General features: G+C 45.4%; 1 protein-coding gene across 3 annotated transcripts in view; it reads left to right on the top strand.

Moving 5' to 3' along the window:
* The window catches only part of LOC147637185 (E3 ubiquitin-protein ligase KEG-like), a 55950-nt gene extending 31158 nt beyond the window's left edge, over positions 1-24792 (top strand). For all 3 annotated transcript variants that reach the window (XM_086800801.1, XM_086800802.1, XM_086800803.1), the window contains 9 exons: positions 18696-18817; positions 19287-19421; positions 20853-20977; positions 21254-21358; positions 21481-21714; positions 21829-22162; positions 22317-22505; positions 22605-22910; positions 23041-24792. In XM_086800801.1, coding sequence (XP_086656927.1) covers positions 18696-18817; positions 19287-19421; positions 20853-20977; positions 21254-21358; positions 21481-21714; positions 21829-22162; positions 22317-22505; positions 22605-22910; positions 23041-24279 — 2789 coding nt within the window. In that variant the 3' untranslated portion in view covers positions 24280-24792. The remainder of the gene's footprint in view (positions 1-18695; positions 18818-19286; positions 19422-20852; positions 20978-21253; positions 21359-21480; positions 21715-21828; positions 22163-22316; positions 22506-22604; positions 22911-23040) is intronic.
* Positions 24793-25096: the final 304 nt, after the last annotated feature.

Raw genomic sequence — 25096 nt, 5'->3', positions numbered from 1 at the left:
CTCCAGCTTTTGTGCACTTGAAGATTATGGACACAGATGCTTCATCTTCTTTCAGCAGGGAGACAGTTGGTCTCACTGCCAGGGATACTCGAGAGTGGATTCTCGATAGTGGTGCTTCCAGGCACATGACTCCTTCCCAAGAGTTATTATAGGATCTTGAATGGTAGACAGGTCGCATCTTCATTGGTGACAATTCCGCTCTCCCGATTCATAGTGAGGGCAGGATGGAGATTATTCCCGATGGCAAGGGGGGAAAGCATTCCTCCCGTGTTCTTTATGTCTCAGCACTTGGTTTTCATCTTTTGTCAATGCATGAGGTTTGCAAGGCTGGCATATGGGTGGAGTTTGATGAGTATTTTGTTGCTCTCCAGGACAAAGCAACAGGCCAGGCTGTTTGGGAAGGCTGAGTGGAGAATGGGATCTACAAACTCTAAGCACTTTCTTCTCTGACAGGCGCTCAGCTCGGTGATTTGTGGCATTTTCGTTTTGGCCACTTGAATGTGGATGCGTTGTCGGCGGGCCTTTCGAAACCAGATGGTGGATGGCTTGCGAGATGCTGGCAGTAGGTAGGGACGCCATAATTCTTGCATTCGTGGTAAGCAGCACATGGAATCTTTTTCGAAGAAGGCTATACTAGGCGGGCTTCGAAACCTTTGGAGTTGGTACACACTAACTTGTGTGTTAGTATGCAGACCCCATCCTTGGGAGGTTCTTTGTACTTTATGTTGCTTGTGGATGATTGTAGTAGGTTTACATGGGTTTATTTTCTTTCCCAGAAGGACCAAGCCTTTACTCGGTTCAAGGAGTGGCATGTTATGGTGGAGTCGTCTGGATTTCAGGTGAAGACTCTTTGGGCTGACAAAGGAGGGGAGTTTTTTTCTAATGCTTTTGTGCGGAACATGGCATCAAGCGGGAGCTGGCCAATACATGTTCGCCTTCAGAGAATGGAGTAGTTGAGCCTAAGAACCAGACTGTGATGGAGATGGCGAGGATGATTGTGGGTCATCTTCCTCGTTTAGAGGTTGTGGCTATGGCTATCCATACCCTCAACCAATCTCTGACGACTTCAGCACCAAAGATGACTCTGTATGAGGCTTATTTTGGCAGGAAACTAGATGTATCCCATTTTTGTGTGTTTGGGAGTGATGCCTATGTTCACATTCCAAAGAAGTAGAGGGGGAAGCTTGACTCAAAGTCCCAAAACCTTGTATTTGTGGGATATAACTCTCTTTCCAAAGGCTACATGTTATATGATCCAGAGCGGAACGAGATTGTTGTCAGCAGCAGGGATGTTGACTTTAATGAGCATGTTCCAACTTCCACTGTTGATGAGCCACCACTTCTTGGAGAACCAAATGAGTATGAGGATGATTCCCAATCTATTGTTCCAGCTAGATAGCCTCAGTATGTTGTAGAGGTTGAGCCCGAGGCTGGAGATGAGCCCCAGTAGTAGCAGCAGGAGACTTCTCGTTCTGTTCAAGTACCAAAGTGGTTGTTAGACACCATTTGGGAGTCGGGTGTTATGGAGTATCCCTCCGAGTGGACCACATAGGATGGACCTCGAAGATCGCACAAAGTTCGTGATAAAAGTCAATCAGAGGAGTTGTTGCAGGTGAACTATGCTTTGATGTCTCGCATCATTCGGGACAAAGAGCCCACTTCCGTTAAGGAAGCTCTTTCCGAGGAGACTTGGAGGAAATCCATGCAAGTGAAATTGGATGCCATAGAGAGGAATAACACTTGGGAGCTGGTTTCGAGCTCGTCAAAACGGTCAATTGTTGGTGTCAAGTGGGTCTTTAAGACTAAGTATACGTCTGATGGGTCAGTGGACAGGCACAAGGCTAGACTTGTGGCTAAGGGCTATGCTCAACAGCATGGCATCGACTATGAGGATACCTTTGCACCGATAACGAGGATGACTACGATTCGGACAGTTCTTGCCCTTGCCTCATCTCAGCGGTGGCTCGTATATCAGATGGATGTAAAATTTGCGTTCCTTAATGGTGAGTTGCAGGAGGAGGTGTCTGTTGAGAAACCTCCAGGCTTTGAGGTTCTAGGATCAAAGGGGATGGTTTACAAGTTACAGAAGGTCTTGTATGGTCTTAAGCAAGCTCTGGGCTTGGAATCAGAAGATTGATTCCTTCTTTCTATGGACAGGTTTTCAGAGATCAGTTGCAGATCCTAACTTGTATCTCTTTCGGGCACGCGGTATGGTCACGTTGATTATCCTTTATGTGGAGGATCTCATTCTCACTGGTGGAATGTGGAGCACATAGCTGTGATGAAGGCTACCTTGTCAAAGGAGTTTGAGATGACCGACTTAGGCTTACTCCATTTCTTTTTGGGATTGGAGATTTGGCAGATCTAGAGAGGGTTCTTTGTTTCTTAGTAGCGGTACGTTCATGAGTTGCTGGAGACCTTTGGAATGGAGAACTGCAAGCCCATTTCTTCACCGATGGACCCAAACACCAAACTTACAGTTAATGATCCTTGTGAGCAGGTTGATGTCTCTTTGTATCGGAAGCCTGTTGGTTCATTGATTTGGTTGCTGAACACCAGATTGGACCTGAGCTTTCCAGTGGGGCTGTTGAGCTCATTCATGCAGACACGTTTGAAGACTCATTGGGATGCAAGATTGCGGATCCTGCGGTATCTGTAGGGTACGAAGGATCTTTGACTCTTCTATGACACTAGAGGGGGAACGATGGATGGAGTCAGACTCCAAGGTTGGAGTGACTCAGATTGGGGAGGAGATCCAGACACGAGGAGGCTACGGATTTACCGTTGGCTCAAGAGCTATTTCATGGAGCAGCAAGACGCAGCCAACTATTGCCTTGTCTTCTACAGAGGCAGAGTACCGGTTTTCTTGTGGTGTTGCTTGCGAGGTTGTGTGGTTGCAAAGGTTACTTGGCGAGATTGAGTTTCCACATAAGGTTAAAGGAACCCATGGTCATCCAGTGCGATAACCAGAGTTGTATAGCGATTGCTCGGAAACCAATCTTCCATGCCTGGACCAAGCACATAGAGATACTATATCACTTTGTTCGTGAGAAGATTTTGGCTGGTGACATCTTGCTTTTTTATTGTTCGACGAAGGACAATACGGCGGACCTCTTCACGAAGTCTCTGCCTCAGGGGACGCTTCGGCAGCACTCAAGCTCAGTGGGTTTGGTTCCAACATCCAGGAGTTGAGAGGGGGTGTTAGCAGTCATCTCTTGTCTATACCATATTACTGTCAGAATACGCAGCGGAGATGATGACCAAATCTGGGAACACGAGAGCAAAAACGCAGGCAGAAAAACAGCACAAGAGAGAGAGAGATGTAGGCGTGTAACTCTGCTCTATATACACAAGAAGATCCTGAGGAATGATACAAATGAGGTATGGGGGCTGGGGTCCTATATATACCTCCCTATAGGGCAGTCGGCCAGCATAAAGAAAAGCCCACGACTGATAAAAGATCCCACGATTGCATAAATGCAGTCGGCCAGCAATCTGGTGCCCACGACTGATCAAAACCAGTCGGCCAGCAGCAAGAGTGTCCACGACTGATAAACACCCAGTCGGCCAGCATTGTACTGCTCTTGGCACCCTCTGGCAGCCCTCCCAAGCCTCAGAAAAATGGGAAAAAATAGGGGAAAAATGCGGAGAGTGGGGAAAAATGAGAAAACACCTCATAAGGGCGGGCACACCCACAACATATGCCCTGGTGTATAAAACTGGACAGGAGATGACTTCTAACACCCCCTCTCAGCTCCTGGCTGTGAAACCAACCACTGGGAGCTGGGGTGCCGCCCGAGCAAGTCCTGAGAGAGCGACTTCATGAAGAGGTCCACCGTACTGTCCTTCGTCGAACAGAACTCTAGCAAGATGTCATCAGCAACGATCTGTTCACGAACAAAGTGCCTCTGGATGACCATGGGTTCCTCCAGTGGAAGCCCAAACCTGCAATGTAACCTCCTCCTGCTTCGTAAAACTGCTCCTGGGCCATAAGTAGATCCCCTCGTGTCCGAATCTCCTCCCCAAACCGAGTCACTCCAACCGTGGAGTCGGACTCCATCCAACAATCCCCCTCCTGTGTACAAGAGTCCATGATCCTTCGCATGCCGCATAAACCACAGGAAACGCAATCCTGCCTCCCAAAGAGACATCTGCAACCATGAGCTCAACCGCCTCATCAGGAAGCTCCCGTCCAATCTGGTGTCCATCAACCAGATCAATGAACCATACATGTCACCATTTGGCCACCCAAATGGTTCACTCTTGCTTTCACACTATGTACATATTGGATTGGTGTCCATGGCTTATGGAATATGCCTATGCAGGTGATTGACACGTGTCATGCTGTATAGTTGGATATGATATTCCGCTGGGACTTGATGTTATCATGCCCGGAATATCTGGAGGACTTGGCTTTCCGCTGGGACTTGTGCCTTTGTGTACATGCCCGGAAACGCCTGGAGGACTTGGCTTTCCGCTGGGACTTGTGCCTTTGTGTACATGCCCGGAAACGCCTGGAGGATTTGCTTTCCACTGGGTCTGGTATCGCATATACTTGCCTGGAAACGCCTGGTCTTATATGGTTTCATGAACGGGAATTGCTCATGCCAATGCTGCATTGCATAGCATCTTTATGTGCTTGCCTGCAAATGAAATTGCATGCTGTTTTCATGCTTGCATGACCTATGTGTAGTTCCGGGCTAGGGGACGCCCGCCCGTGAACCGTGCGTGTGAAACTGTCTGCTGACATGGTTGTGTGGCATGTGAACAGGTGGTAAGTATTACCCAATCTAGGCTCAAATAGCCCTTAGGACTTGGCCAATATTTATAAGTGAGTGCGTTCCCATTTCATTAAAGTTTGGGCGCCCAAAAGTCACTTATAAATTATGACCGCTTCCAAGTTCACACTCACTGAAGTCCCGAGGCGGACAAGACTCAATGTCCAGGACCTGATCCTCCCTTTTTACTCATAAATGGGCATCTCCCCATGTCCCTTCACCTGATTGGACCCCAATTCACTTACTTATTAAGAGAAATTCGTGTTTTCTCTTCATGAGGATTTTTAGAGGCTGAAAACTCTGTTTTTCCACCATTTCTCTCCATTTCCAAGCTCTCCATAGCCATACCCAACTTGCTAGGGTGTTTTCCAAGCTTCCAAGAGTGTTTCCAAGTGCTAATCACTCTCCTACTCACTCCCAATGACTGAAATTCAGCAAAACAGCTCTCATTTTTGCTGTAATTTTTGGTCTTTTTGCTGAAAACCCTAATTTCAGCCTTCCTTTCTCAAGTTGAACCATAGGGGAAGCTTTCCCAAGGTTCCCTTCATCCTCTTGAAGACTTTTGTCGTGAAGGATTGCGGCAAATCGAAGATATCAACACTTCTAAAGCTTCCAACGCGAAGGCTTCCGCTTGCAACAACTTCTATGAAGACTGGTAAGCTAATTGGACAATGTGTTGTCATTACTTACTCAGTAGAAGGGCAGGACTCCTTGATTAGCCGCCCTGTGTAGTATTTCTCTTGTCCTATGTGCTCTTGAAGATGTTGCTACCTTGCTTGGTAGAACATAGAGCCAATGGTAGAGAATATGGGCACTGAAGTCGGGCCGGGCATCAAGGCAGCTCCTTGGTGATCTACATCGACATACCATTGTTTTCTAAATGCTGAATTTCATATGCATTGGCATGGAGGATTTGGCAATGAATGCCCGTGAAGCTATGTATTGAATTTCTCCAATAGTAATACAATTTACTCAAGGGAGGGGTCGGCCGTTCCGGCTCATTGTGTGCCTCTTGTCAATTCAGCAATTTACTTCTTGTATTTGAGCAAGTGTCCTTCAAATCTTAGTGTATTTAAGTGTATTGATTAGCATTGTGTTCAACCAAGTTACATTGGTATCAGAGCATACGGTTCTCTTTCACTTCTATCGTGAGAGACGATCACCGTGAACACTAGCTATCTCTACACTTAGAACATTATGGACAGCCATACAATGAATGTTGGAGATGCTAATACAAGTGGCAGGGACAATGAAATGCATGCCTCCAATGCTTTACAGGATGAGCAAACTCATGTGGTGCACAATAGGGAACATGAATATGTGGGACAGCCGTCTCGTGGCAAAGAGAAGATGCAAGAAGAAGAGTCCATAGTCTTGAGAGCTGAACTTACTCGTATGCAGGCTCTTCTCCATGCACAACAAGAAGAATTGAATCTCTATCGCCGCGAGGATCCATTGGTACATGATCGTTTGAAGGCCAAGAAAGCTGAATCTTATATGGATCATGCAATGGCAATGATTGCTCAAGAGTTGCACATGCAACCGAGGGATGCAGCACGTGCATACTTGGCTCGTACCGAGGATGCCTATGCAGAAAAGGCAACCATCCCACATGTCTTGGAATCCCCACAAGTGCCCGAACAAGAAGTTATGTCTAAGAGGATGAACCTCCATGCGATGGGAGAGGAACAATCAGTGACTTCACGCCATGCAGGAATATCTCATGTAGCCCGTGAAGGATACAATGTTTATGGCAGTGGTCAAAATGTATGTCAAATGCCATTGCCGGCTGAAAATGTACATGCACAACACATGCAACATGGGCTGCAATTTTCTGTTGGTGCAGGTATTCCGCGTATCTCTCAATGCCAGTCACAGGAGTTGTCCCAATGGACAAACATGGGGGAAAACATGTTGAGATGCACACACATGCATCAAAGTCTCGTGACTTCAAAGCCGGAGACAAATCTGTGAAGTTTGACACATATCATGGAGAGTATGATGCATCAAAGGCACTTGCTTTTATTGCCCAGTTTGATATTGCTTTCAGTGATGAGGATTTCACTCAGAAATCCATGATCCGGTATGTAAGCATGTTCATGAAAGGCACTGCTGCCCATTGGTGGCTCACGGAGAAGCTCTCACCGAATCCTGTTAGATCATGGGAAGAGTTCAAGGAGAGGTTCTATGCTCAATTCTTGCCTCCCAATGCATTGAATGAGATAACAATGAAGTGGGATTGGGTAAAGCAAAATGAGGGGGAATCGGTAAATGCATATGTACAAAAGTTTTGGAAAGTGCTCTTGGAGGTGTCTCCATTTATGCATGTCACCGAGGCGGAAAGGAAGAGAAGGTTTCAATCGGGATTGCAACCCGTGTACAAAGCGGGATTACAAATGTATCCTGGTCATACCCTACACCAATTAATCGCAGCCGCCACCGCCACCGAGCAATTGGAACTCAAATTGAGTCGATCCAATAAGGCTAAACCCTCATTTCAAGGCAAAGAGAGGGCTGTCCAAAACCTGCAAAATGATGGACAGCCACCTAAAAGGGACCAAAACCAAGCCAAATCAGGTCCAAAAGCTGAAAATAAGTTTGCTAACAAGCGCCCTTATAAGCCGGCAAACTTTGGTCTTAGTGCTGAGAAGAAGGAGCAATATATGCGTGAAGGCAAATGCTTTACTTGTGGCAGCACTGAGCACATGGCAAGAGCATGCCCAAATAAGAAGAACAAAGCTGAAAATGCTAATGTACCGAAGCCTAATGTGCATATGGTTCCGGATGTGCAGGGCAACACTTCACATGATAGCAAAGATAGGGTTGTATGTAAAGCTTGGGGACAGCTCAAAGATCAACCTGCTTTGTTCATGTTTGATGATTGTGCATCGGAGAATTTCATATCCACTCAGATGGCAGCTGCTTTGGGTATTGAAGTGGAGGACATGGGTCCTCAAATTGAAGCAGGGGCTGCCTTTGTTGGTAGAGAAGTGCAGGTCATGCCTATTTTTGGCAAGTTGCGCATACACATTCAAGGCTATGTGGATCATGAGGATTTTCTTGTGGCGCCTTTGAATGGCTGTGATGTATTGCTTGGAAAGCCTTGGCATACACGTATTGATCCGTGCAAGGCTTACAAGACTAACAGGATCACCTTCATGCATAAAGGCCGAGAACATGTAATTGATGCTGGTGAAGAGGGTGATACCATTCCCCTTGTATCTCATGTACAAATTAAGAAAGTAATGAAAAAGAGTGTTTTTGCGTACTTGATTTTTGTACGAGATCCTATTGAGAAAACTAATGTACATGTAAACACTCTTTGTAATGATAGGCTGAAATTTTTGCAAGAGCACAATGATTGTTTTGCTGATGAGTTACCAAATGAGTTACCACCTGTACGACCGGAAGATCATCGCATTGATCTTGTGCCGGGTAGCTCACCACCTAATAGGCCAGCCTATCGTGTAAGTGTGTAGAGAGAGATGCATTCCTCGCATTGAAAGATGCAACTACTCATGGTCCAGTGTTGATCGTTCCGGATTTGTAAAAGCCCTTTTGTGTGGAATGTGATGCATCTGGAAATTGCATAGGGGCTGTCCTTAATCAAGAGGGACATGCCGTGGCTTATGAGAGTCGTAGATTGCATGATGCAGAGCTATCTCTTGGCATTTATGAGAAAGAGCTCTTGGCTGTAATTCATGCACTTACTATATGGAAACATTACCTTCTTGGGGCTGATTTCACTGTGAAGACAGATCACCAGAGTTTGAGATATTTTCTTACTCAAACTAAATTGTCAGAGAAGCATATGAGGATGGCCAATTTCCTCTCTATGTTTCATTTTCAGATCTTGCACACCCCGGGAAAGAAGAATGTAGTGGCCGATGCATTGTCACGAAAGCCGTATGTAGCAGCTATCTCGGTTGCCTCTCATGGGGACTTGTCTACCATGCGTGATTTGTATCATACGGATGCTGATTTTGCCACTATTTGGGCTGATTTGATGGCTGGTCATGCACATGCCTCATATGTGATCAAAGAGGGTTATCTCATGAAAGATAATTGCCTATGTGTAGTGTCTGACATGAGGCAAAAGGTTTTGGATGAGTGCCATGCTCCTCCATATGCTGGTCATAGAGGCATAATGCCTACTACGCACATGATTGAGCGGTATTTCTTTTGGCCAGGTATGCGGAAGGACATAGAGGCACATGTACGTGCATGTATCACCTGTCAAAAGGTCAAATTTGACAGGCAAAAGGCACCAGGTTTGCTTCAGCCATTGCCTATTCCCACGCAGCCATGGGAAAGTATTACAATGGATTTCATTATGGACTTGCCACGTACCCAACAGGGTAATGATGCAATTTGGACAATTGTGGACAGGTTTAGCAAGCAAGCTCATTTCTTGCCGGTCAAAAAGACCATCAAAGCTGAGCATATGGTTAAAATATATCTTGCACAAGTGTTCAAACATCATGGAATGCCGAAGTCCATTGTGGGGGATAGAGATCCCAGGACTACAAGTCTCTTTTGGCGGGCCTTATTTGATAATATGGGCACCAAATTGGACTTCTCATCAGCTTATCACCCTCAAACGGATGGGCAAAGTGAGGCTGCAAATTCAGCCGTGTTGGATCTCTTGAAATGTTATGTGGCGGATCAGAAGTCTTCTTGGGAGAAGTACTTACCGCTTGTGGAATTTGCATACAACAACACGGTGCATGCATCTACGGGAAAGGCCCCGTTTGAGATTGTTTATGGTAAGGTGGTTTTGCCACCCATCCTTCGCACAAAGGATGAGATATTTGCAGCTGATGAGTATGTAAGAGACTTGGATATTGCTTTTGCTCAAGTGCGGACAGCCATTGCAAGGTCACAAGACAAGCATAAAAAGGCTGCCGACAAGCATAGAAGGCAATTGGATGTTAAAGAGAATGATTGGGTATTGCTGAAATTTGAGAAAGCAAGACTTGCAAAGAGGCCTGGCAAAGAGGGTGCATATCCTAAGCTTGCAACCAGGTACTATGGACCTTTTCGAGTGATCGAGAAGATCAATGAAGTGGCTTTCAGATTGGCATTACCTAGTCATTGGCACATACACAATGCTTTTCATGTGAGTCTCCTTCGCAAGTATGTAGGGCCGGAGCCCAGTGAAATGGTCATTGAGGATCCACCAGAAGTGGATGAGCTTGAAGAGATCTTGCAGCCAGAGCAGATTGTGTATCACAAGGAACGCAAGCTTGCTGCAGGCAAAGTTCTGAGGCGTTACCTTGTGAAGTTTAAGAACTATCTTCCCATTGATGCTAAATGGGTAGATGAAGAGTTCTTCAAAGATTGCCCGCATGTGCTTCAGACATATTTGGATGCATTTCAGTTGCGGACAACTGTTTAGAAGCGGGGGGGGAATGTCACCATTTGGCCACCCAAATGGTTCACTCTTGCTTTCACACTATGTACATATTGGATTGGTGTCCATGGCTTATGGAATATGCCTATGCAGGTGATTGACACGTGTCATGCTGTATAGTTGGATATGATATTCCGCTGGGACTTGATGTTATCATGCCCGGAATATCTGGAGGACTTGGCTTTCCGCTGGGACTTGTGCCTTTGTGTACATGCCCGGAAACGCCTGGAGGACTTGGCTTTCCGCTGGGACTTGTGCCTTTGTGTACATGCCCGGAAACGCCTGGAGGATTGGCTTTCCACTGGGTCTGGTATCGCATATACTTGCCTGGAAACGCCTGGTCTTATATGGTTTCATGAACGGGAATTGCTCATGCCAATGCTGCATTGCATAGCATCTTTATGTGCTTGCCTGCAAATGAAATTGCATGCTGTTTTCATGCTTGCATGACCTATGTGTAGTTCCGGGCTAGGGGACGCCCGCCCGTGAACCGTGCGTGTGAAACTGTCTGCTGACATGGTTGTGTGGCATGTGAACAGGTGGTAAGTATTACCCAATCTAGGCTCAAATAGCCCTTAGGACTTGGCCAATATTTATAAGTGAGTGCGTTCCCATTTCATTAAAGTTTGGGCGCCCAAAAGTCACTTATAAATTATGACCGCTTCCAAGTTCACACTCACTGAAGTCCCGAGGCGGACAAGACTCAATGTCCAGGACTTGATCCTCCCTTTTTACTCATAAATGGGCATCTCCCCATGTCCCTTCACCTGATTGGACCCCAATTCACTTACTTATTAAGAGAAATTCGTGTTTTCTCTTCATGAGGATTTTTAGAGGCTGAAAACTCTGTTTTTCCACCATTTCTCTCCATTTCCAAGCTCTCCATAGCCATACCCAACTTGCTAGGGTGTTTTCCAAGCTTCCAAGAGTGTTTCCAAGTGCTAATCACTCTCCTACTCACTCCCAATGACTGAAATTCAGCAAAACAGCTCTCATTTTTGCTGTAATTTCTGGTCTTTTTGCTGAAAACCCTAATTTCAGCCTTCCTTTCTCAAGTTGAACCATAGGGGAAGCTTTCCCAAGGTTCCCTTCATCCTCTTGAAGACTTTTGTCGCGAAGGATTGCGGCAAATCGAAGATATCAACACTTCTAAAGCTTCCAACGCGAAGGCTTCCGCTTGCAACAACTTCTATGAAGACTGGTAAGCTAATTGGACAATGTGTTGTCATTACTTACTCAGTAGAAGGGCAGGACTCCTTGATTAGCCGCCCTGTGTAGTATTTCTCTTGTCCTATGTGCTCTTGAAGATGTTGCTACCTTGCTTGGTAGAACATAGAGCCAATGGTAGAGAATATGGGCACTGAAGTCGGGCCGGGCATCAAGGCAGCTCCTTGGTGATCTACATCGACATACCATTGTTTTCTAAATGCTGAATTTCATATGCATTGGCATGGAGGATTTGGCAATGAATGCCCGTGAAGCTATGTATTGAATTTCTCCAATAGTAATACAATTTACTCAAGGGAGGGGTCGGCCGTTCCGGCTCATTGTGTGCCTCTTGTCAATTCAGCAATTTACTTCTTGTATTTGAGCAAGTGTCCTTCAAATCTTAGTGTATTTAAGTGTATTGATTAGCATTGTGTTCAACCAAGTTACATTGGTATCAGAGCATACGGTTCTCTTTCACTTCTATCGTGAGAGACGATCACCGTGAACACTAGCTATCTCTACACTTAGAACATTATGGACAGCCATACAATGAATGTTGGAGATGCTAATACAAGTGGCAGGGACAATGAAATGCATGCCTCCAATGCTTTACAGGATGAGCAAACTCATGTGGTGCACAATAGGGAACATGAATATGTGGGACAGCCGTCTCGTGGCAAAGAGAAGATGCAAGAAGAAGAGTCCATAGTCTTGAGAGCTGAACTTACTCGTATGCAGGCTCTTCTCCATGCACAACAAGAAGAATTGAATCTCTATCGCCGCGAGGATCCATTGGTACATGATCGTTTGAAGGCCAAGAAAGCTGAATCTTATATGGATCATGCAATGGCAATGATTGCTCAAGAGTTGCACATGCAACCGAGGGATGCAGCACGTGCATACTTGGCTCGTACCGAGGATGCCTATGCAGAAAAGGCAACCATCCCACATGTCTTGGAATCCCCACAAGTGCCTGAACAAGAAGTTATGTCTAAGAGGATGAACCTCCATGCGATGGGAGAGGAACAATCAGTGACTTCAAATGCTGCCATATTCCTCTGGCCAGCATAATATGCTTTACATGATTGATTACCTGCGGTGTGCAGTTGAGGAAAATAAACGAACGGACCCTGGCGTTGACGCGATCCCACATCTGCGTCTGGGCCTCCCGGTCCTTTCGGGTTGATGGTAACTCCCCTTCCTCTACTTCCGGCCGTGGAACACCAACAATGACGAAATCGGCGAGATCGTAGGACTCCAGAACGGATTCCATCATCACCTTCCATATGCCGTAGTTGCTCCCGTCCAACTGACGGTCCGCCGGGAACGTGGGGAGTGTCGGGATCTTCACATGTCTCTCGGCCATCTCAAACAGATTTGCCACAGCGGGGATGTACTCTGAAAAGGGTGGGTGGGTGGACCTGCAAGTGGCTGTCCAGCAAATCAGCCCGCCTTCCTCTTGCTTCTCCTCTTCCCGATCAGCCCAAAACAGTCCACCAATCAGCCACAAAACAGTCCCCCTCTTGCTCACACAAATCCCAAGACCTATCTAGAGCCTAGGGCTCTGATACCATGTCAGCATACGCAGCGGAGATGATGACCAAATCTGGGAACACTAGAGCAAAAACGCAGGTAGAAAAACAGCACAAGAGAGAGAGAGAGATGTAGGCGTGTAACTCTGCTCTATATACACAAGAAGATCCCGAGGAATGATACAAATGAGGTATGGGGGCTGGGGTCCTATATATACCTCCCTAGAGGGCAGTCGGCCAGCATAAAGAAAAGCCCACGACTGATAAAAGATCCCATGACTGCATAAATGCAGTCGGCCAGCAATCTGGTGCCCACGACTGATCAAAACCAGTCGGCCAGCAGCAAGAGTGCCCACGACTGATAAACACCCAGTCGGCCAGCACTGTACTGCTCTTGGCACCCTCTGGCAGCCCTCCCAAGCCTCAGAAAAATGGGAAAAAATAGGGGAAAAATGCGGAGAGTGGGGAAAAATGGGAAAACACCTCATAAGGGCGGGCACACCCACAACAAAGGCCCTGGTGTATAAAACTAGACAGGAGATAACTTCTAACAATTACTCAGTGAGGGCCTTTGTTGTGGGTGTGCCTGCCTAGGAGTTCTCTCCATTTTCCCCCATTTTTTCTATGTTTTCTCCTTGGTTTGGTTGTGGGGGCTGTCTGGTGCTGGCCGACCTGATCTGGTCCCGACCGACTGTATTTTCTCTTGGCCGACCATGTCTTCTGCTGGCAGACTGATATTTTTCTATGTCGTGGACATGTGTGCACCCAGTTGGCTGTTTTTGGGCTGGCCAACCAGCAGCCTAGGGTGGTATTTATACCACCCTTGCCCCTACACTCATTTTTGTATCGGATCTTGTGTACATAGCAGAGTTTATACAGCTTCTCTCTCTCTCTCTCTACACTTCTGCGTTTTGTTTCTCACAGCAGTTGTCTCATTTTCCGTCGTGCATTCCAACAACAATGGCACAAACATCCTGGAACTCAAGCAGGGCCTGATATATTTGCAACATACATCAGCCCTCCGATAAATACAGCCCCCCTTGTTTTATAACAAAGCAGGGATATGATGAGAATGACAAAGCCTTTTATAACAATAAGGCATTACAAAGCAGATAAAACACACGTAGATTATGTTATTCAGTTTTTGGGGGACTTTCCGAGCACAGAACCTATGACACACACATAAAACAGAAAATAAAGATTTATTTCGGAAGTTTAAATAACTTCCCGGGCGTATGTCAATGAAGAACGGTCTCTTTTGGCAACGCTTCCATGCTACAGTAGGAACTTCAATTCAATGTAGGAGACTTTAATTTGGAAAAGCCCCAACTTTTGGATGCTGCAAGTGCTCCTATTTGATGTAGAGCCAAATTTTTGTGATTGCAAGACCCTAATTTTTGCTGTTGTGGCGGCCTGCAGGTATAGTGGCTCTGCACAGTTGCTACATGAGTGCAAGTGCCTGTACAACAGGGGCACGTGTAGGTAACAACATCAACAGAGCAATGTTGGCGGCTTTGCAAGTGATGGGTAGCAGTTGAAACCCTAAAAAACAGAGAAACCCTAAAAGCGCTCTGATACCAATTGTAGGTTTAGGGCTAGGGGTTGCACACGTACAAGCCTAAGCTATGAGGGATCAAAGAGATCCATGGTGTGATTGTGTGAAGAGAGAGAGAGAGAGAGAGAGTGCTTAAAGAGAGTATATTGCATGACTCAATGATGTAGTTGATTGATAGAAGTGATTAATACTCACCAAGTACAATGCTTTTGTAGGCTTGCAACCTTATCTTTTGACCCGTTCAAATCTCATACTCTAATAAGTGGATGTCTCATGGCACACTTATCATGTTCACTTATAAGAGTGTGTTCACATGCTACTAAAACAATAACCGCTTTTCACACACACACACAGAAACAGAGGTTCACACACCAGGGGATACACAGACATGAGACTCTGAATCCGAACTTGCAATTTAGAGTCCATATCACTGACTAATGAAGGTTTGTCAAGCATCACCTCCATCACACTCGAGATAGAAGACTTGAAAACGGACCTGATCAAAGCGTGGACGATCTAGTCTTCTAGAGCTTGTTGGATCATCAAAGCTTACATTCTGACTTTCAGTAGAGGTCACATGCATCAGGGTCTGGTGTCATGACAATTGGGGTATCTACAGGGTTGTAAAAGGTGAGTTATGTGCAATTGTGAGCACGTAGTCTATGAAGGGACATGGCCATTGAGTGTACAGATGCACCAGGGTAGCGTATATGCACACATATGGGTAGTGTAGGTGCACACCTATGATGGGAGATATCAATGCATGGAGGCAACAAGCTTATGGAATGCTAGGCCGGGAATATTGGAACAGGATTTGGGGAGGTTTTGCAAGCGTTTTGGCAGCCCTAGGCAGCCCCTGTAGACCTGCCCTGGTTAGGCTAAGGAGCCAATTTTAGGGGTTCTTCCCGTTTTGAGGGTCCTTTACAGCGAGGTTGATAGTATGAGCTGTTGTTGAAGGTATGAATAGAACCCTATGCCTTTCATTCAGGTGTTGAGCCTTCCTCAGCCCTCACAGTAGTAGAGAAGAGTGTAGAGGTAAGTTGCAGATGGTCAGAGCCTTCAATACGTCAGTGGTCCTGGATTTGAGGGTGAGAACAGAGAGGTAATTTTCTAGTAGATTTCAGCCATTTAACACTTTCAACATTCGCATATCAATAAAGCAAGTATGCCCTAAGAGGTTCATTTCTTTTTTGTTTGGGGGAGCTGTGGTTTGGGTCTGGCTGTTGGGACCCAGTGTATGTGTTGTTGAATTGCTTTTCTTTCAGTTCATGCTGTTTTAACTTTCCTTCTGCAGGCAAAAGATCAAAGATTATAGTTCAACTTGCTCTTTAGATAAGAGGGGGTCTCCTAGGCAAAGCTCAATACAGATGATATTGGCCAGTTGGGTTTTCACGCCAAATATTGCTTTAAGGTGTGCACTTAAAACTTGGCAAGAAAACAAAGAGGCGCTGTGGATCAAAAGTTGGCTCGTCGCTAGTGGCATAGTCATAAAAAAAAAGAGGAGAGCTTTTATGTTGGTCTTTATGAGTATGGACTTGTTTGATTTTGATTGATGTATCTCAGCTTGCATGGGTGTGAACACCTTGCTGTGTATCAGATGTATTTCTTTTGATTATCAATCTGAATTCTTTTTTGAGGATTGATCCGATATTAGTTGTTTTCCCTCCCCCCCCCCCAAGATCACCCCGTAGTTACCGATTTTTCACCGCCCATAGGCGCTCAATTAGGCGATGCCATTGAGGAAGCACCAAGGGGGTTTTGAACCCAGCAGCTCTGGGTGCTTTTGGCCGGATATTTCCTCTATTTGTCCACCACAGGAAACTGAAGGAGCCACTGTCGTGCATGCATTTGCTTGCTGGACTTCACGCATGTCTTTGGCCTTCTTATGCTGCCTTGCCCCAACTATTCTTTGCCCTAGGTGAGTGGTGGTTGCCTCAGCATGGTATATCCCCTTAGCAATGAGAACACGTGTCTTTGTGTGTATCGAGATAGTTTCTTTTTTTGGCTTATTTCAAAGAGACCATCTTGGGATGTTTGCTTTTTTTGGTATATATGTTGGTATTCTGAACATTACTGCCATCCCTATCCTTGAGTTTTAATTCCAGAGATGTGAACCATTCTTATCCAGTCCATGGAAGACTTTGTTCAGCTCCATTTCAAGAAGAGTGCTAATTGTAACACGGTTGGTCTAAAGCACTTAGTGTGAACAACATTTAATAGATGATTTAGCACATTGGGGACAGAATGGGCGGACCCCCCCTTAGGAAATTATGTATTCCAAAAGAGTATTTTACAGATACAGGTATGAGGGTACCAAGTTCTAGATTTCCAAGTACCTGAAATGAAAACAAAGCAAACAAACACTTTCAACCCAAGCCACTCAGCAAGGGTGAAAAGCCCACCAACCAAGCCACTCAACAAGGGAAGAAATTCCTAACATCCAAGCCACTCAGCAAGGGTGCGGACAGCCACTGCCGAAGTCACGTGACAAGGGGAGAAACTAACCAAGTCATTCGGCAGGAGTATGGGTTCCTCCACCCAAGCCATTGAGCAAGGAGCAAGGAGAACTCCAAATCTCTAGCCGCACTTGATCTTCAAATCTTGGACACCCGGACTCCTTCACCAAGAGCTTGTATTAGAGAGAAAACTTTACATGATGAAGATCTTCTTCCAGGAGTATTGAGCACCTTGTTCTTACACCAAGGCACACGTGATCACCCGGGGTGCTAAACCAACCACCAATGATAAAAGTACAGCAATAAAGAGGAGGTTCAGCCTGTGAACAGCACTTACAGAGGCCCACCAGCAAGTACAGCACTCTGGTGATGATTTAAGCTATCAATCTAAGAATAACTAGTAATTTTTGGGTTTTTTAAGCAATAAAAATGCTCAAAACAACAAATTAGGGTTTCTGCCAGGTCACACACTGTTTGTACAGTCCGTATGGATCCTGGTGTGATGTCCATACAACACTGTCCCCGCAGCAGCAGGGCAGGTGCAGGTTAGGTCGTACAGTACTGTAGAGAGGGTGTGGGGCAGCAAGAGATGCAATGCCAAGCTCAAAATCAGAGGTTAATGGAGAGGATGGTAGTTCGGAAGGTAAGCCATGCAAGGAAATTCAATCCACGTGTGGGGTTGGCCCCCCTTTTCAGTCCACGATTCTATTAAAGTATCTACCTTGACATATACCCTGTTTCTGAGTCCTGAAAAATGACATCTGCTCGTCAACAATGAGGAGCACCTGCAGGTGCCAACAGGCGGGCGTCCCCAGCATTGTTGGGCTTTAGCATGACATCACAAGCAGCACACGAAGACAGGCCAAACTCCTAGCAAATTCCACTACTCAAGCATGCAAACATGAGTTGTGTGCAGACGCATGTAAACTTGAAGATCTCCTGTTCTGAGAACTTGCATCTGGAAGTAGAAAGGGGTCACCACCAAATGGTGACACTAATTCTATCCAAGACAACTTCACAAAGCACTACCTTTTTGGACTTTCTATAAATTTGTGAGACACTAAATCAGAAGACAAAGTAGTAGGAATTGTCTGAGTCTAAGTTGCGATGAAGGTGGGCCCATCTATCCACCGCCTGGCTCTTTATCACTCACATCAGTAGATGCCCATCACAATGTCTTCATCAGAGACTTGCTTGCCCCTTGCTTCCGACGACTTCCCTTGAAACTTACTGGGCGTTGTCAGCAGGCAGATTTGAAGAACATGATGCTGCAAGACCATTGAGGGCTGTGCGACACCTCGTGCTGAGGTCATGTGAGCTATTTGGACACCTCGTGGCCAGTGGGAGTACATACACTTTTCCATGCAGTTGGAGCCTGGGCCCCTTTTTGTCCAGTCACAAGGGCGGCATCTTTTGGCAGTACTTCAGTTCCCTGTGTCCTACAGAACAACAAACCACCCCCCCCCCCCCCCCCCCCCCCCCCCCCCCCATGGGGTAAAAACACACACACACACACACACACACAGAGCAGATGATGTCTCTCTTCAACAATTGCCAGACAGGGAGGGAGCCTCCCTTCTTGAGAGGGTTGCAATATGAGAGTTCAGATCTTCTTATTTAACTAATAAAAGGACTCAAAGGACCTTGCTCTCAGCAAGGAAAACACCTTAAATGTTTGCAGAAAAACATTGTAGTCTTTGCATAATTTGCTTTTGCTAATAGAGAGCGGTGTTTACTGTGTCAAAACTGCAGAAGCAAGGCAGCTGGTGAAGCTTTTATTGTCAGCGGGAGCAGATGGTTGTGCAAAGGATAGTCAAAAAGGCTATACTGCATTACATGCTGCTGCAATCACTAATGATGCAGAGATGATGAAGGTACTTTGTGATGCTACTTCATGATGCCATCAGCCAATTATTTGAGTATTCAAGATATATAAGCTCCAGTGGAAATGTCATATAATTTTGAGTTCAAATACTATAATTTGCCAAAGCAAAGGGATAGGTGCATGGAAAGTAGAAATTTTCTGGAAATGACCCGTATGCCTTTGCACTAGGGTCCCCGAGCTGGGGGCGAGATGGATTGCTGTCATATGGACTGATAGCTTAAGAGTGGCTTTGTGTTGCTATCGGAGGTCTTGTGTTCCACGACCTGGGAAGTTTAGTTAGTTCCATGGTTGCCACATCCAATGGATATGTGCTCTAGCGCTGGGAAGAGGGCCTGCAGTGATCGTGTCTGTATGTCGGCTTCCTCTCTATGAGATCTGGTCTTGCAATGCATCATCTGCTTCTCTCATGTCTTCCTTAAAGAGGCTGCTTGACTAGCTTTTGTGTTTGTGATTTACAGATAATACTGGATGCAGGGGTTGATGTCAATGTTAGAGATACACGAAATGCCACTCCATTGCATCTGGCATTGGCTCGAGGTTCAAATTTGTGTGTGAGACTTCTTTTGGAGAGGGAAGCCGATTGCAACTTACAGGTATACAAGTAGATTCAATGGGTATTAGATCCACATATTGGATTGTTCAAATGTTTTTAGCTCTGGGATTTCTATAACCTTTGACATGCATGCTTGATGTATGACCATAAACCCAGTTTCGGGACTCCCCCCACTCCCTTCTCTTATTCAAGGTTGGCCTTTGTCTAGTAAGTGATTGCTGATGAGAATTAAAAAGAAGGGTGTATTGGAAGAGCCCAGTATCCCCATGCCTGTGTTGAATATGTCTTACATGTCAACAAAAGCTGTGGATGATGAGTGAAAGCTAAGGCCGCCAAACCTTGAAAAATCCACATTGCTACTTTTGTTGGTATGGATCATGATTTCCAGAGGATACACAACTTTTTGTAAAAAAACAGCGAGTCCCATTAGCACACCCTGGGGGGATAGATGCAGCACACACATCCATAGGTATCTCCATTGACTCTTTGTGGTCAGCATACACCTCTTTCATGCATTGCAGTATAAAGCCTGTGAGAAATTAAGGTTTGAATTCTCGTACTTGCCTCTAAAGTTAGATTTTCAAGTCCTCAAGGCATAAGCCTGGTGGTTTGAGCTCGTCCTTCTAAAGCTGAAGTCTTACGTTCAAGTCTTGGGGACACCGCTCCTCCTGCCTGGGGCCGCGGGGGGGGGGGGGTGGTGGGGTGTTTGTGTTCCCTTGATCTGGTGTGCGTTTGCAGGTGGGCTTGATGATTGCCACACTCATGCATCTGATGTTACCATTTGTTTGCCTGGCGTTTCTCCCCCTTGTTTACTGTTGCATCACTGTGCAAAATGGCTCTGCAAGTTAACAGGTGTTTCAAAAACATGTTCCATAAATGTTCTATACAGAACGGGGTACAAGCTCCCAAAAAACCAGAATAGCAGTGCTTAATAACATACAAAATCATAGAATAGAAAAAATATGCATCAATTTTTACTCAACACCATGATTAGACCGCCCAGGTTGCGTGCGTGCTGCTGTTGTCTTCTGCCTGTATGATGCCAGAGTCAGGAACCTGGCAGGTAGATGCGAGAGTCCAATCCATGGCCCACGCCCAACTTCCAAGATTGAAGAGTCAAAGAAAAGAAAAGTCAAGGAAAAAAAGAGTCAAGAATCAATAATTAAAAGAAGAGCTTGAAAAAAAAACGTTGAGACGTTTACAAAGATTTTTATACCTAGCCTGGGGTTCAAAACATGTTTTAACTATGTTCTAATAGCTGTGTAGGGTGTTCTCTTCAACTGGCCAGGCAATTTACTTTTGGCAAATATAGTGGTACCCCCTTGTGGTACACATGTGTGCGAATCTAACAACATCAAGTTTTGGTTGCCTGTTTTCCCTGTTATTTGGACCTGATACAATAATGTTGAGAATATCTGGAGTACTTTCTATCAGTTAAGGGCACTCTCGGTTTTATGTGTGTATTTTTTAGGATGATGAAGGCTGCAATGCATTCCATATAGCCTCTAGTTTGGCAAAAGTGGTGAGGGAGAATTTGAACTGGATAACAATCATGCTAGGGCTATCACGTGCAAATGTTGAGGCAAGGACACACAGGCAAGTATATGAATGATTTTTGGCCTTAGCACTTCACGAGTTGTCTCAAAAAAAGAATTTATAGCTTTTACATGAAAAAACAAAGCCCACCTGAGAAAAAATGTCTTTTTTTGGGTGGGATAGATATAATCTAGCTTTAATGCATCCACAGCAGCAGGTGGTAGGCAAGGTAGGCATCAAACCTAGGTCCTTGTCCAGTGAAAACTTCACCACCAGGCTACTTGCCCATAGATATACAATTGATTGTTTTTTAAAAACGTATTCTTCTACGTGCAGTGGGAAGACATTCAAAGATTTTCTCGAAATGCTGCCTCGGGAGTGGCTATCAGAAGATCTTCTGGAAGCCCTTGATAATAGGGGAATAAAACTCACTTCCATTATGTATGTATAATCAAAGATTTGTTGATTCAGGTCTAATAAAGAGAAAGCATGGTTGCATCTTTATTTTAGGTACAGATGTTTTTTTAAACGTTATTTCAAATAAATCTTGATGTGTTTTGCAGGTATGAGCCTGGTGATTGGGTGAAGTTCAAGAGGGCTGTAAAAGCTCCCAAATTTGGCTGGCAAGGAGCCAACAAAAAAAATGTGGGATTCGTGCAGAGTGTTCCGGATAAAGACCACCTGATTGTATCCTTCTGCTCAGGAGAGGCCCGTGTCTCAACTGAAGAGGTGGTTAAAGTCATTCCCCTTGATAGAGGGCAGCATGTTCGGTTGAAGGCAGATGTCAAGGAGCCCAAGTGAGGTTCTCTTTTACCAATGCTCTGATCTTTAAGTCAGTACATGCATTACCTTTGATAGATGCCCTTGATCATTTTTGTGGTTACTTACATAGTAACGTTTGTTGTCAGCAGATATGGTTGGCGTGGACAGTCCAGAGATAGTGTTGGGACAGTGTTGTGTGTGGATGATGATGGACTTCTGAGGATAGGTTTCCCAGGGGCATCCCGAGGCTGGAAAGCTGACCCAGCTGAAATGGAGCGTGTGGAGGAGTTTCAAGTTGGGAATTGGGTCAGAATACGTCCTTCATTGACGACAGCAAAGCATGGGCTTGGCTCTGTTACTCCTGGCAGTATTGGAGTAGTCTACAGCATACGGCCAGACAACAGCTTACTCTTGGACCTGAATTATGTCCAGGGTCCATGGCAGTGTGAACCTGAGGAAGTTGAGCGAGTAGAACCTTTCAAGGTTGATTATTTAGCCTCGGAGTTTTTAGTCATTTAATGCTAGATTCTAAGCATTATTGGGGTGAAAGTTCAAACCCTGACAGCTTCAAATATACTTATTCTCAAAATAAAATAAAATGTGTGTTTATTTCAATGGAGTTTGGATTGTTATGCAGGTAGGAGATCGGGTATGTGTTAAAAGGTCGGTTGCAGAACCAAGGTACGCTTGGGGTGGGGAAACACATCATAGCGTCGGAACCATAACGGAGATTAGTGGCGATGGTTTGCTTATGATAGACATTTTGTGCGGCCATAGATCTTGGAAAGCTGACCCAGCTGACATTGAAAAGGTGGAAGATTTTAAGGTAAAGCCTCTCTTGTTATGTTCTGGATACACATGCGTAGGCATATGCATCTGCCTATATGCATGTAACCCTCTTGAATACATGCATCTGTCTCTATAGGTTGGTGATTGGGTGCGTGTTAAGGCATCAGTGTCTTCTCCGAAATACGGATGGGAAGATGTCACAAGGACCAGCGTTGGTGTGGTTCACAGCTTGGAGGAAGAGGGTGATATGGGAGTGGGGTTTTGCTTTCGAAGCAGACTCTTCTCTTGCTCCTTGACAGATATGGAGAAAGTAGCTCCTTTTGAGGTGGGCCAAGAGATTCATGTGAAAGCTTCCGTCTCCGAACCCCGCTTAGGCTGGTGTGGGGAGACATCAGCTACAACTGGAAAAAATTCAAGAATAGACATGGATGGTACTCTCAATGTGGGTGCTTCAGCCAGAAACCTCAAATTTCAACTTTGAGCTACCAGATTCAGAATTAGCGGTTTGTTTTAGTGTTTTTTTTTCTCATGTTGCGTGTTAGAAGTTTATGCTTGATTGTTTGTGTTTTTAGATCAAAGTTGCTGGCAAGCCAACCTTCTGGAGAGTGTCACCTGGGGATGCTGAGTCTCTCTCTGGATTTGAAGTAGGTGATTGGGTTCGCCTCAAACCGCATGGTGTAAAGCCCAATTATGACTGGCATGGTACAGGCAAAGACAGCTTTGCAGTTGTTCATAGTGTTTCAGATATGGGTTACCTGGAGGTTGCAAGTTGCTTCAGGAAGGGACGATGGATGACACACTACTTGGATGTGGAGAAGGTAGCAAGCTTCAAAGTTGGTCAGCATGTACGATTCCGTACTGGGATGAAAGAGCCTCGTTGGGGTTGGAGAGGCTGCAGTCCTACGTCGAAGGGTGTTGTTATTGGAGTCCATGCAGATGGGGAGGTCAGAGTGGCCTTTCCTGGGCTTGCTGCCCCTTGGAGAGGGGATCCTGCTGATTTCGTCAAAGAAGAAATGTTTGAAGTCGGAGACTGGGTGAAGGTGAAGGAAGACTTGGTGGAGCCCAAACATGGCTGGAAGTCTTTACGGCCTGGTAGTGTTGGGGTTGTACAAGGACTAGCATATGAAACTGATAATGAGGAAAGAGCAGTCCTTGTTGGCTTTTGTGGAGAGCAAGAACGGTGGCTTGGACTACCTGATGAGCTAGAGAGGATTCAAGAACCTTTCAGGATAGGCCAACAAGTGCGTGTTAAAGAGGACGTGAAGCAGCCACGGTTTAGTTGGTGTGGAAATAATCACGGAAGTGTTGGAACTGTGACTTCTATAGATGCAGATGGAAGGCTAAGAACCTATTCATGTGCAGGTTCTCAAAAGTACTGGATGCTTGATCCGACAGATGTGGAGATTGTAGAGGAGAAGCCTATCGGCATAGGGGATTGGGTAAGGGTCAGGGCTACAATATCAACCCCTGCCCATCAATGGGGTGAGGTGACACATGCAAGCATTGGAGTTGTTCACAAAATCGATGATCATGAAGATTTGTGGGTGGCATTCTGCTTTCTTGAGAAGCTGTGGGTGTGCAAACCTGAAGAAATGGAGAGGGTCAAGGCCTTCAAGATTGGGGACAGGGTGAGGGTGAAACGATCTGTACTTACACCGAGATGGGGATGGAACATTGTGACTCATACAAGCAGAGGATTAATCAGGGGCATTGATGCAAATGGGAAGCTTAGGATACAGTTTGCATGGCAAGAGGGGAGGAGATGGATGGGAGATCCTGCTGATGTCGAGCTTGATCCAGATGGAAGCTGACCAGTGTATAGTGACTCTTTTTACTATGATGGCAGGGTTTTGTGTGTGTCTGGTTTCCTAAGTAGACGAAGGATTGGCTTCTGGTAGGCCTGTGTTTTCATGGGTTTAGGTTTGGGAGATGAATCCCATTCCTACCAGGTCTTTCGTCTACTTACGAAAGCAGAGAGCACAATGTTCTTCACAATCAGTGGTGCCTTCTGTAGAATACATCTCACTTGGGTAGGCTAACTTATCGGCTAACAAATCTGCTGACTTCTTTCGCATGGTGCATAGAGGTACTCTTCACATGAAAATGTATACATATATATATAATATAGTGTCCTAAGAAGAGGCTAGCTAGCTAACTTGTGTATCTGAGGTGAATTCTTCGTTATTTGTGAGCTTTTGGTGGAGCCACATGTGCAATAGTTCTAAGGAACCTTGTTCCTTGAGACAAGGCTTACTCTGAAATGCTCTTCGACACAACTTTGTTTTTGCTATTTGATTCTTTTATGCATCAACCTTGATTGCCCAGGAATGTGTCCTGCAGTCACGCCTTTTGGTTTTATGATGTGTTTCCCTGCCCTTTTGATTCTGTCTTCTCTAGTTGGAAACTTAAAAAAGTGAGTGCCTCTTGTATTACCATTGTCAACTTAAATATTGCACCCGGCATTTTCTCTTGAAAATTTGATGACTAAAATATGGACTCTAGGTGCTACTTCACATGCAACATGATGGGCTCACTCTTGGTGGTTGAACTCTTTTAATTGACTACGTTCAACAACTTACTTGGAACATTCTTTGGACCTCAACTTGTAACTCTTGATCTCATCAAGAC

This window comes from Cibotium barometz, chromosome 7 (assembly GCF_041138505.1).
Source record: "Cibotium barometz isolate CiBa-2024 chromosome 7, ASM4113850v1, whole genome shotgun sequence".
Taxonomy (NCBI): domain Eukaryota; kingdom Viridiplantae; phylum Streptophyta; class Polypodiopsida; order Cyatheales; family Cibotiaceae; genus Cibotium; species Cibotium barometz.
This window is presented reverse-complemented; position numbering and strand designations above follow the sequence as displayed.